Raw genomic sequence first — 13,092 nt, forward strand, 5'->3', positions numbered from 1 at the left:
GAGTATTAATGACTTTATGTGCTGTTGTTGGACTATAAAGAATCTGGATGGCCTTTGTCCCTGATTTGTGGGAGGTAACTTTTAAATCTTTGGAATTTCTGAGTGATAAGAATGTCTTTGCTACTTAGGGTGGACTTATTGCTGGCTTTATACTAATGAGATGATTCAGGATAGGGGCTGGCCAGTCAGAAAGACTAACCACATGTTTAGAGGGTTGGGACTTTGGGCCATATTTAATCAGCCTGGCCTCCAGAGAGGGCAGATGGAGATTGAGTTCAATTATGTCAGCAACATGCCTACATAAGGAAACTCCCCAAAACACTCTAGACTCTGAGGCTTGGATGAACTTCCTGGTTAGTGATACATATCAATGTACCAGGATGGCTCATCCTGAGGACACAAAAGCTTCAAGTTGGGCTTTTCCTTATGTGTCTCTCCATTTGGCTGCTCTTGGTAATGCATGCATGTGTGCTAAGTCATTTCAGTCATGTCCGACTTTATACAAGCCCATGGACTAGCCCACCAGGCTCCTCTGTCCTTGGGATTTTCCAGGCCAGGATACTGGAGTGGATTGCCATGCCCTCCTCAAGGGGATCTTCCCAACCCAGAGATCAAACACACCTCTCTTATGTCTCCTGCATTGGCAGGCAGGTTCTTTACCACTAGCACCACCTGGGCAGCCCACTCTTGGTAATAAAATTGTAATCATAAGTATAGTGCTTTTCTGAGTTTTGAAAACTTTTCTAGTGAATTATCAAAGCTGAGGCAGTACTGGAAACCCTCATATTTGTAGTTAGTTGGTCAGATGTGAAGGTGACCTGGCAGCCTTACCTCCTCCACGCACACAAAGCCCCCTTCCCCCTCCACTGTCTGAAGCAAGAGTAGTGAAGGACAGTGCCCTAACCTATGAAGTGCGCAGTAACTCTGGGCAGTTAGCATCAGGATTGCATTGCAGTTGTGCCTCCAACTAAGTTATATTCACATTATAGGGTTCTGGAGAGACAAAATATCCTAACCCAAATTGGTGACTAGTTGTGTGAAGAGGAGTATTGTGACACAAGGTAGATGGTTAGGGTTTAGAGATGAGGTAATAATGTTGAAAACTGAGCCTCTGTACATTGGTGCCAAATCAGATCTCAGAGACTGAATTATGGAATAAGTAGAAAAAATAGCTTTATTGCTTTGCTAGGCAAAAGTGAACACAGTGGGTTTCTGCTCTTAAGACTGTAGTCTCCTAATCCAAGGATTTGGTGATGATGCCAAAAGCTCAGCTTCTCTGTTCAGTAAAGTTCAGTTCAGTTGCTCAGTCATGTCTGACTCTTTGCCACCCCATGGACAGCAGCATGCCAGGCCTCCTTGTCCATAACCAACTCCCGGAGTTTACTTAAATTCATGTCCACTGAGTTGGTGATGCCATCAAACCATCTCATTCTCTGTCATCCCCTTCTCCTCCCGCCTTCAATCTTTTCCAGCATCAGGGTCTTTTCAAATGAGTCAGCTTTTCCCATCAGGTGGCCAAATATTGGAGTTTCAGCTTAATACCAGTCCTTCCAATGAATACTCAGGACTGGTTTCCTTTAGGATGGACTGGTTAGATCTCCTTGAAGTCCAAGGGACTCTCAAGACTCTTCTCCAACATCAGTTCAAAAGCATTAATTCTTCGGTGCTCAGTTTTCTTTATAGCCCAACTCTCACATCCATACATTACTCCTGGAAAACCATAGCTTTGACCTTTGTTGACAAATTAATGTCTCTGCTTTTTAATATGCTTTCTAGGTTGGTCATAACATTTCTTCCAAGGAGTAACCATCTTTTAATTTCATGGATGCAGTCACCATCTGCAGTGATTTTGGAGCCCCAAAAAACAGTCTGCCACTGTTGCCACTGTTTCTTCATCTACTTGCCATGAAGTGATGGGACCAGATGCCGTGATGTTTGTTTTCTGAATGTTGAGCTTTAAGCCAACTTTTTCACTCTCCTCTTTCACTTTCATCAAGAGGCTCTTTAGTTCTTCACTTTCTGCCATAAGGGTGGTGTCATCTGCATATCTGAGGTTATTGATATTTCTCTCAGCAATCTTGATTCCAGCTTGTGTTTCATCCAGCCCAGAATTTTTCATGATGTACCCTGCATATAAGTTAAATAAGCAGGGTGACAATATACAGCCTTGATGTACTCCTTTTCCTATTTGGAACCAGTCTGTTGTTCCATGTCCATTTACAATTATTAATTCCTTTCCTGCATACAGATTTCTCAGGAGGCAAGTGGTCTGGTAATCCCATCTCTTGAAGAATTTTCCACAGTTTGTTGTGATCCACACAGTCAAAGGCTTTGGTGTAGTCAATTAAAAAGAAATAGATATTTTGCTGGAACTCTTTTGCTTTTTCAATGATCCAATGGATATTGGCAATTTTATCTCTGGTTCCTTTGCCTTTTCTAAAACCAGCTTGAACATCTGGAAGTTCACGGTTCATGTATTGCTGAAGCCTGGCTTGGATAATTTTGAGCATTACTTTACTATCGTGTGAGATGAGTGCAATTGTGTGGTAGTTTGAGCATTCTTTGGCATTACCTTTCTTTGGGATTGGAATGAAAACTGACCTTTTCCAGTCCTGTGGCCACTGCTGAGTTTTCCAAATTTGCTGGCATATTGAGTGCAGCACTTTCACAGCATCATCCTTTAGGTTTTGAAATAGCTCAACTGGATTCTATCACCTCCACTAGCTTTGTTCGTAGTGATGCTTCCTAAGGCCCACTTGACTTCACATTCCAGGATGTCTGGATCTAAGTGACTAATCACACCACCGTGATTATCTTGGTCGTGAAGATGTGTGTTGTATAGTTCTTCTGTGTATTCTTGCCATCTTTTCTTAATATCTTCTGCCTCTGTTAGGTCCATGCCATTTCTGCATTTTATTGAGTCCATCTTTGCATGAAATATTCCCTTGGTATCTAATTTTCTTGACGAGATCTCTAGCCTTTTCCATTCTATTGTTTTCCTCTGTTTCTTTGCATTGATCGCTGAGGAAGGCTTTCTAATCTCTCCTTGCTATTCTTGGAACTCTGCATTCAAATGGGTATATCTTTCCTTTCCTCCTTTGCTTTTTGCTTCTCTTCTTTTCACAGCTATTTGTAAGGCCTCCTCAGACAAGCATTTTGCTTTTTTGCATTTTTTTTTCCTTGGGGATGGTCTTGATCCCTGTCTCCTGTACAATGTTGTGAACCTCTGTCCATAGTTCATCAGGGACTCTGTCTATCAGATCTAGTCCCTTAAATCTATTTCTCACTTCCACTGTATAATTGTTAGGGATTGGATTTAGGTCATACCTGAATGGCCTAATGGTTTTCCTATTTTCTTCAATTGAAGTCTGAATTTGGCAATAAGGAGCTCATGATCTGAGCCACAGTCAGCTCCCAGTTTTGTTTTGCTGACTGTGTAGAGCTTCTCCATCTTTGGCTGCAAAGAATATAATCAATCTGATTTGGGTGTTGACCATCTGGTGATGTCCATGTGTAGAGTCTTCTCTTGTGTTGTTGGAAGAGGCCGTTTGCTATGACCAGTGCATTTTCTTGGCAAAACTCTATTAGTCTTTGCCCTGCTTCATTCCGTATTCCAAGGCCAAATTTGCCTGTTACTCCAGGTGTTTCTTGACTTCCTATTTTGGCATTCCAGTCCCCTATAATGAAAAGGACATCTTTTTGGGGTGTTAGTTCTAGAAAGTCTTGTAGATTTCATAGAACCATTCAATTTCAGCTTCTTCAGCATTACTGGTTGGGGCATAGACTTGGATTACTGTGATATTGAATGGTTTGCCTTGGAAACGAACAGAGATCATTCTATCCTTTTTGAGTTTGCACCCAAGTACTGCATTTCAGATTCTTGTTGACTATGATGGCTATTCCTTTTCTTCTAAGGGATTCTTGCCCACAGTAGTAGATATAATGGTCATCTGAGTGAAAGTCACCCATTCGAGCTTCTCTGTACTCAGTGCCAAATCAAAATTCAGAGACAGAGTTTTGGGTGGGTGGCTGCAACCGGAGCACTAAGCGCAGGGCAGCTGCCCCTGGCACACTAAGCGTGGCCGAGAGGAGTTACCCCATGTCCGAGGTCAGGGGCAGAAGCTGAGAGGACCCCATGCCTGAAGGGCGGCGGCCAAGAGGAGTTACCCCACGTCCGAGGTCAGAGGCAGCGGCCGAGAGTGCCAGGTTGTGACAGCGCAGGAATGGCCCAGAGGAGCTACCCAAGTTCGAGGTCAGGGCGGCGGCTGAGAGGAGCTACCCCACGTCGGAGGTCAGGGCGGCAGCCAAGAGGAGCAACACCATGTCCAAGGAGCCATGGCTGTGCAGGCACAAGAGGCCCTAGAGGAGCTATCCCATGTTGAAGGTCAGGAAGGACGGCAGTGAGGAGATACCCCTTGTCCAAGGTAAGGAGCAGTGGCTGCACTTTGCTGGAGCAGCCGTGAAGAGATACCCCACGCCCAAGGTAAGAGAAAGTAAGACGCTAGCCGTTGCAAGAGGGCATCAGAGGGCAGACACACTGAAACCATACTCACAGAAAATTAGTCAATCTAATCACACTAGGACCACAGCCTTGTCTAAATCAATGAAACTTAGCCATGCCCGTGAGGCAACCCAAGACGGGCGGGTTATGGTGGAGAGATCTGACAGAATGTGGTCCACTGGAGAAGGGAATGGCAAACCACTTCAGTATTCTTGCCTTGAGAACCCCATGAACAGTATGAAAAGACAAAATGATAGGATATTGAAAGAGGAACTCCCCAGATCAGTAGGTGCCCAATATGCTACTGGAGATCAGTGGAGAAATAACTCCAGAAAAAATGAAGGGATGGAACCAAAGCAAAAACAATAACCAGCTGTAGATGTGACTCATGATAGAAGCAAGGTCTGATGCTGTAAAGAGCAATATTGCATAGGAACCTGGAATGTCAGGTCCATGAATCAAGGCAAATTGGAAGTGGTCAAGCAAGAGATGGCAAGAGTGAATGTCGACATTCTAGGAATGAGCAAACTAAAATGGACTGGAATGGGTGAATTTAACTCAGATGACCATTATATCTACTACTGTGGGCAGGAATCCCTCAGAAGAAATGGAGTAGCCATCATGGCCAAAAAAAGAGTCCGAAATGCAGTACTTGGATGCAATCTCAAAAACGACAGAATGATCTCTGTTCATTTCCAAGGCAAACCATTCAATACCACAATAATCCAAGTCTATGCCCCAACCAGTAATGCTGAAGAAGCTGAAGTTGAACGGTTCTATGAAGACCTACAAGACCTTTTAGAACTAACACCCAAAAAAGATGTCCTTTTCATTATAGGGGACTGGAATGCCAAAGTAGGAAGTCAAGAAACACCTGGAGTAACAGGCAAATTTGGCCTTGGAATACGGAATGAAGCAGGGCAAAGACTAATAGAGTTTTGCCAAGAAAATGCACTGGTCATAGCAAACACCCTCTTCCAACAACACAAGAGAAGACTCTACACATGGACATCACCAGATGGTCAACACCCAAATCAGATTGATTATATTCTTTGCAGCCAAAGATAGAGGAGCTCTATACAGTCAACAAAAGCAAGACCAAGAGCTGACTGTGGCTCAGATCATGAACTTCTTATTGCCAAATTCAGACTTCAATTGAAGAAAATAGGAAAACCATTAGGCCATTCAGGTATGACCTAAATCCAATCCCTAACAATTATACAGTGAAAGTGAGAAATAGATTTAAGGACCTAGATCTGATAGATGGAGTGCCTGATGAACTATGGATGGAGTTTTGTGATATTGTACAGGAGACAGGGATCAAGATCATCCCTGTGGAAAAGAAATGCAAAAAAGCAAAATGCTTGTCTGAGGAGGCCTTACAAATAGCTGTGAAAAGAAGAGAAGCAAAAAGCAAAGGAGAAAAGGAAAGATATAAGCATCTGAATGCAGAGTTCCAAAGGATAGCAAGAAGAGATAAGAAAGCCTTCCTCAGTGATCAATGCAAAGAAATAGAGGGAAACAACAGAATAGGAAAGACTAGAGATCTCTTCAAGAAAATTAGAGATACGAAGGGAATATTTCATGCAAAGATGGGCTTGATAAAGGACAGAAATGATATGGACCTAACAGAAGCAGAAGATATTAATAAGAGGTGGCAAGAATACATAGGAGAACTGTACAAAAAAGATCTGCATGACCCGGATAATCACGATGATGTGATCACTGACCTAGAGCCAGACATCCTGGAATGTGAAGTCAAGTAGGCCTTAGAAAGCATCACTTCGAACAAAACTAGTGGAGGTGATGGAATTCCAGTGGAGCTATTTCAAATCCTGAAAGATGATGCTGTGAAAGTGCTGCACTCAATATGCCAGCAAATTTGGAAAACTCAGCAGTGGCCACAGGACTGGAAAAGGTCAGTTTTCATTCCAATCCCAAAGAAAGGTAATGCCAAAGAATGCTCAAACTACCGCACAGTTGCACTCATCTCACACGCTAGTAAAGTAATGCTCAAAATTATCCAAGCCAGGCTTCAGCAATACGTGAACTGTGAACTTCCAGATGTTCAAGCTGGTTTTAGAAAAGGCAAAGGAGCCAGAGATCAAATTGCCAACATCTGCTGGATCATGGAAAAAGCAAAAGAGTTCCAGAAAAACATCTATTTCTGTTTTATTGACTATGCCAAAGCCTTTGACTGTGTGGATCACAATAAACTGTGGAAAATTCTGAAAGAGATGGGAATACCAGACCTCCTGACCTGCCTCTTGAGAAACCTATATGCAGGTCAGGAAGCAATAGTTAGAACTGGACATGGACCAACAGACTGGTTCCAAATAGGAAAAGGAGTACATCAAGGCTGTATATTGTCACCGTGCTTATTTAACTTATATGCAGAGTACATCATGAGAAACGCTGGACTGGAAGAAGCACAAACTGGAATCAAGATTGCCAGGAGAAATATCAATAACCTCAGATATGCAGATGACACCACCCTTATGGCAGAAAGTGAAAAGGAACTGAAAAGCTCCTTGATGAAAGTGAAAGTGGAGAGTGAAAAATTTGGCTTAAAGCTCAACATTCAGAAAAAGAAGATCATGGCATCCGGTCCCATCACTTCATGGGAAATAGATGGGGAAACAGTGGAAACAGTGTCAGACTGTATTTTGGGGGGCTCCAAAATCACTGCAGATGGCGAGTGTAGCCATGAAATTAAAAGACGCTTACTCCTTGGAAGGAAAGTCATGACCAACCTAGATAGCATATTCAAAAGCAGAAATATTACTTTGCCAACAAAGGTCCATCTAATCAAGGCTATGGTTTTTCCTGTTGTCATGTATGGATGTGAGAGTTGGACTGTGAAGAAAGCTGAGCACCGAAGTATTGATGCTTTTGAACTGTGGTGTTGGAGAAGACTCTTGAGAGTCCCTTGGACTGCAAGGAGATCCAACCAGTCCATTCTGAAGGAGATCAGCCCTGGGATTTCTTTGGAAGGAATGATGTTAAAGCTGAAACTCCAATACTTTGGCCACCTCATGTGGAGAGTTGACTCATTGGAAAAGACTCTGATGCTGGGAGGGATTGGGGGCAGGAGGAGAAGGAGACGACAGAGGATGAGACGGCTGGGTGGCATCACTGACTCAATGGCCGTGAGTCTGAGTGAACTCCAGGAGTTGGTGATGGACAGGGAGGCCTGGCGTGTTGCTATTCATGGGGTCGCAAAGAGTCAGACACGACTGAGCGACTGGACTGAACTGAACTGATAGTCAATTTACAATATGGTGTTAGTTTCAGGTGTACAGCAAAGTGATTCAGATATATGTATATAAATATCTCCATTTTTTTTTCAGATTTATTTATCATACCAGTTGTTGCAGAATACTGAGTAGAGTTCCCTGTATTATACAGAAAGTACTTGTTGGTTATGTATTTTATATATGGTAGTGTGTACATGTTTATCCCTCCAACCCAACTTTCATTGCAAATAACTTTATTCCCTCCATTTCCTCTGTTCTTTCTGAAATTTATATTAGCTAGATGTTAGACCTGGACTTCATGGATTATCTAATTTTATCTTTTCCTATTTCTCATCTCTATTATTTTTATACTTCTGGCTAGGAGACTTCTGAAAGCCTATCTCCCAACACATCTATGTAATTTTTTAATTCTTGGTATTATATTTTTAATCTCCAATAACACTTTATTTTCAGACTTTTTTTTCCTACATATAGCTTCTTCTTGTTTGGGGAAAGCAATAGTTTGTCTATTTAGTTATGGTGAGTTTCTAAGTTTTCTTCTGCTTCCCACCATGTCCTTTGTACTGTTTTTTCCTGTGGTTTTTGCTTGCTTTTGTTTGAATTTTTGACATTGTTTTGTCTCTTGTTCACACTTAAAGCACTCCTTAAATGCCTGGTGGCTTTCAGCTGTCCATAGTTCAGCTTGAGGAACTCAAATTGGTCAGAAGCACGATGTGGAAGAGGGAAAGCTTATCAGGTGAGGAGTGACAAGGATGCCACTGGCTTTCTCTTTATTAGAGTAAGGAATTTTGCATCTCTTCAATGCCCACTGCACAAAAGAACTGCTCTCTCAGAGATGACTTCTCTCTCTGTACTTTCATGCACTCCCTATCTACACTCTGCTTACAGTGTCTACTCTGTGATCAGAATAGCTACTGAAGACCCTCTGTTTTGATCAGGCATGAAAACAGTAGCCAGTTTATAAGTGCCATGGAAAAGACATGTGTTCCACAAGCTTCCCATGTGGCTGACCATTTCTATGTAGCAAAGTGATTCAGACTCTTTAAACAACCAACCCTCTCTCTATGCTGCTGTCTCCTGGCCCTGCAAATTTCAGCTTGTTGAACTATTCCATATATGATAAATGCCACCAAGGGAGCTGAGGACAGATCACAAGGTGGCACAGCCATTTCTCTCATCCTCACAAGAACCATCGCCAATGATGATCAGTGACTCCATCTTCAAAGGAGGATATCAGGGTCCTCACTTTGGTTTGATGCCAAAGCCCTGGTTTGTGCCATTGTAAAAGGAAAGAGTCAATTTTGACTCTTCTGTGCTAGATCTGTTTCTTTGGCCACTTTGGTTATTATAGTCACACATAATGGCTTGCCTCAGAGAATCCCGCCCCTCTGCCTGACTGGTAAGCTGACGTGCCTTTGTTCAGAACCCTGTCTGCCTGTGGATGGCAGGAAGGAAGAAATTTACACAACCCCTTCCCTGAGGTTTGCCATTCTAGGAGATACTTGTAAGATTTTACTTTCTTTCCTCACCTCCCCGCTCTCTGATCCATAAAAGAACCTGGCACCCAGACCCCAACAAGATGGTTATTTTGAAACACTAGTTTGCCAACTTCGCAGCCAACCAGCTTTCTGAACAAAGTTGTCTTGTGCAGCCAGCAGAACAAGCTTGGACTCAGTAATGCCATAACTGGCTTTCACCTTACCCTGTGGAATTTACTTTTGTTCTGTAAAAAGAATGTTGTTTCCAGGGGGACAGGGTGTCAGCATTCCATGTGGAACTGCCAGGCAAGGTGGTAAGGGCACCAGAGGAAAACCCTAGAAGATGCTGCTTCTCCTGCTCAGCTGTCTCCTGCCCACCACCAATGGGAAGAACTGCCTCCAATGCTGGCAAGAGCTGCCTGCACTGATAGATTATGACCTGCAGATTCTTTGGGGCACTCCAGGGCCACCCGCAGAGCTCTCCCAAAGCCTCCATTCCCTATTTATGGACAATCAGTCTTCTCCTGAAAACTCGTACCTTGGTGAGGCACAGCCAGGAGACCCAGGGATCAGGGCTGACCCCTTTACCTGGCCCAGGGTCTTAATCCTCTGACTTTGTCCCAAACCCCATTCTCAGGTCAAGACCATTTGGAGGAAGCAGCAGGAACGTTATTCACTCACATAGATAAAGCCATTAAAAAGCTTCGAGATGGTGAGGAAGCTTAGCGTCCTAGGGCCCCAGGGCTTGGGTTAACAAAACCTGATCCTCCAAGGCATTCCCTGAAGACCACTGGCATGTGGTGGGGCAGTGTTGTGAAGGGTGGGATTGGACACAACATCTATCTGTGTGCTGTACAGAATTTCTGTCTGAAAAAACTGGTTTGAATTCCTAATATTGAGAAAGTTAGGTTATTGACTCCACCTACGGAACAGACAGCGAAAGCACCCCTTCCTTCTTGCTCCACCCAGATAAACCATCACTTTTGGAAGAAGTTCGTGTCCTGAAGCAGCAATTTTCCAAGGAGCTGGAAGATGTATCTGAGGGGCTGAAGGACAAGGGTGAGAGGTGGGGCTGGCCCCTGCTCATCACCCAGCCCTTCACTTCCCAGAGTCCTGATGAGACAGAGTCCAATCTGTAGCCCCCTTTGGGCCCTTCCCCTGCCCTTGCCTGGGGCACCTAACCACACTTTCTCGAAGCTGTGATTCCTGCTCACACCCCAGTCCCTCCCAGCTCTGTCTGCCTCCCCAGAACCTCAGTCTCTCTACCATTTCACCCTCCTGGGCAGCCTGCAATGAGTCCTGTGGTGAGTATTTTGGGGACCAGGTCTGGGTGAGGGGTGAGGGGCACCTGACTCTCTCTAAGGCTCCTACCCATTCTCTCTCACAGACATCCGCTCCACATTGGAGGTAATCAGTTGCACCACATGCCAGAAACACTTCCTTACCTGCCAAGACCCTGCTGTCTGCCCAGGTCAGTGGCCAACCAACCATCTTGGCCTCCAGCCTCCCCGCCTCCACTCCAGGTCCGTTGTTGTCTTTGCCTGGAATGTCTTCTTCCTCTGTCTACCCCTGATCCCTTCATGCTCCCCATCCTCCCTGGGGAAGGTAGCACCTCCCAGGATGTCTGGATTCCACATATCCAGCTTCAGAGCCATAGAGCCATCTGCCTCTAGGACATGTTCTCAGGGGGCCTGTCAGGTTCCTAAAGTCAGCATGCCTGGGGACATGTCCAAACCCATCTCAACTCCCCCAAATTTACTCTTCCTTCAGGCCCCCTCTCAGCAAATGTCTCACTCAAGTCCTCAACCTCCTAAACCAGGAGTCTCCCTCCCTTACTCAGAGTATGTAGTCACCAGGTCTTGCTAAAGAATTCTTCAACATGTTACCATATGATCCTTCCAACCTCCTCTTCTCAGACAGCCTCACCTCTTACCTGGATTGTGGCAGAATCTCCTAACTGGCCTCCCTGCCTCTCCTGGTCACCTCTCACTCAGCAATCAAAGAACTCTCTCTCTCAAGGAGCCAATCTACCTCTGACACTCCCTGTTATAACTTTCAGTGGCTCCCAGTGGCCCCCAGATAAAGCGCACCCACCTGGGGAGGCCCTGCTTGCCTGTATCCTCCCCTGTCTTCCCAGACACCCAGAGCTGTTGACACGCTGGACAGACAGCTTCATGCTTCTGACCTTGAACACTCTGTGTCCTCTGCCTGGAATACAGTTTGGCTCCTTGACCATCTGAACTGAACTACTAGTCTTTCAAAGTCCAGTTCAGAATTCCTGTTTCTTAAGAAGCTTTTCATGACTAGCTCTGAGCTAGTCGACCCAGAGGTCATCGACCCTCCCAGTGATCGTTCAGCCTGTGCCCTGCCCTGCTGTGCTCCCCTGGGACACCACAGCAGACTCTTTGGTTTCTCTCCCTCCTAAAGATCAGGGACCCTGTTTCACTCATCTCTAGATGTAGGTGGGCATACAGTAGGTGCTCAGTGTCTACAAACAGATGACTGAGTGGGTGAATAAAAGAAGGAAAGAATGCAGCCTCCTCTTGGAGCTGAGATGGCCCTGTCTGCTCCCTAATCACTGGCTCTCCCTTTCCCCCTTTCCCAGGAGTATGGACTGGGAAGAACTTCAGGTGGGCTGTGGGCATCGGCATCGCTCTGCCCCTGGCGATCCTAGCTGGAGGTGGGTGAGTGCCTGCTCCAAGCCCCATGTCCCCAAGGAAGACATGCCTACAGCTTGACTGACCCATCTCCACCCTGTTTCCTGGCCCAGATGTTACATTTTCTGGCTCGAGAAGAAGAAAAAGAAGGAAGAGGAGGAGGCACAAAAGGTCCTGGGACATCCAGGATCCCCAAGGAGGGAAAGCTGTGTCTGCTTGGGGGTAGCAAGTCTAGAGGCCCCAAGTCTGGTTCCCTGGGCCTGGTTTCCAAAGGAGTGTAGGATCAAGGGCTGGGGCTCAGGAGAGCCACCATCAGCCCCCAGTGTGAGCAGACCCCTCCAGGGCCAGGCGCCCGGGACAGAGCAAGAGCAAAGCCCTCAATCTCCAACTGACCCACAAAGTGCTCCCTGCCCATAGCTGTCATCATCCCTCTGCAGCACCCACCTCTACCCTTCACCACCCTGCTGCCTGACTGCACAGACTGCCAACAATCCCCCTGGTCCTCTGCTCCTGGTTGGGTTTGGCCAGGTGGAGGTCAGAGGCAGAAGCAGTCCTGCTTCTCCTCTCTTGGCAGGGACCAGCTGGCCACTTGTCATCTTCAACTGAACAAAGGTCCCAGCTGCTGTCAGGAAGCTCTCTTACCTCTGAGTTCTGGTAACTCTACCTGTCCTGACCCCTTTACCCTGGGGTAGTAACAGCTCTGAAGTTCTGAGGCCCAGGAAACTGCATTCTCTCTTGAGGTTTCTCTACACCCATGCTTTGTAAATGTCTTTTATTAAAACACCCTCCTCATACTCTGATGCCCTGTGCCATCCGCTTCCTGCTGGACCCTGCATGGATGCAGCCGGCACTATGATCCTCCCCACATGGGCCCACAAGGACTGTCCATGTCCTCAACCTCTTCCCGCCAGCCCAACACCCTTCCCTTTCAGAAAAATCTCTCTCCTAGGCCCCGAAGTGGTAACTCCACAGGATCACACTAACCTCTCCTGATTTCAACACCAGAGTTGAGGGCAGCCCATTACTCATTCTCCGTGAGGCGTTCCCATGTCTGGGTGTGGAAAGCACGAAGTGCAAGTGTTAGTTGCTCAGTCACATCCGACTCTGTGCGACCCCATGGTCTGTAGCCGGCCAGGCTCTTTGGTCCATGGGTGTGGAAGAGAGGAGGTAAGAGGCCAGTAGGAGGCCCCAGCAAGAGC

The 13,092-nt window shown here is 45.8% G+C and overlaps 1 protein-coding gene across 1 annotated transcript; it reads left to right on the plus strand.

Annotated features, from left to right (window-relative positions):
- Window positions 1-9,579: 9,579 nt before the first annotated feature.
- TEX51 (testis expressed 51) lies at window positions 9,580-12,628 on the plus strand. Its single transcript, XM_055574448.1, has 6 exons — window positions 9,580-9,724; window positions 9,874-9,948; window positions 10,206-10,295; window positions 10,523-10,540; window positions 10,624-10,759; window positions 11,842-12,628. Exons 1-6 carry the CDS (start codon window positions 9,580-9,582, stop codon window positions 11,972-11,974), a joined length of 597 nt encoding a protein of 198 aa, XP_055430423.1. The 3' UTR covers window positions 11,975-12,628.
- Window positions 12,629-13,092: the final 464 nt, after the last annotated feature.

This window comes from Bubalus kerabau, chromosome 3 (genome assembly GCF_029407905.1).
Source record: "Bubalus kerabau isolate K-KA32 ecotype Philippines breed swamp buffalo chromosome 3, PCC_UOA_SB_1v2, whole genome shotgun sequence".
NCBI lineage: Eukaryota > Metazoa > Chordata > Mammalia > Artiodactyla > Bovidae > Bubalus > Bubalus kerabau.

Bases quoted from the DNA above. Each gene is read 5' to 3' on its own strand.
- TEX51 (XM_055574448.1), top strand. From the start codon at position 9,580: ATGCTGCTTCTCCTGCTCAGCTGTCTCCTGCCCACCACCAATGGGAAG. The intron at 9,725-9,873 runs GCCTCCATTCCC...CCCCATTCTCAG, and splicing joins ACCCGCAGAGCTCTCCCAAA to GTCAAGACCATTTGGAGGAA. The intron at 9,949-10,205 runs GTGAGGAAGCTT...TGCTCCACCCAG, and splicing joins CATTAAAAAGCTTCGAGATG to ATAAACCATCACTTTTGGAA.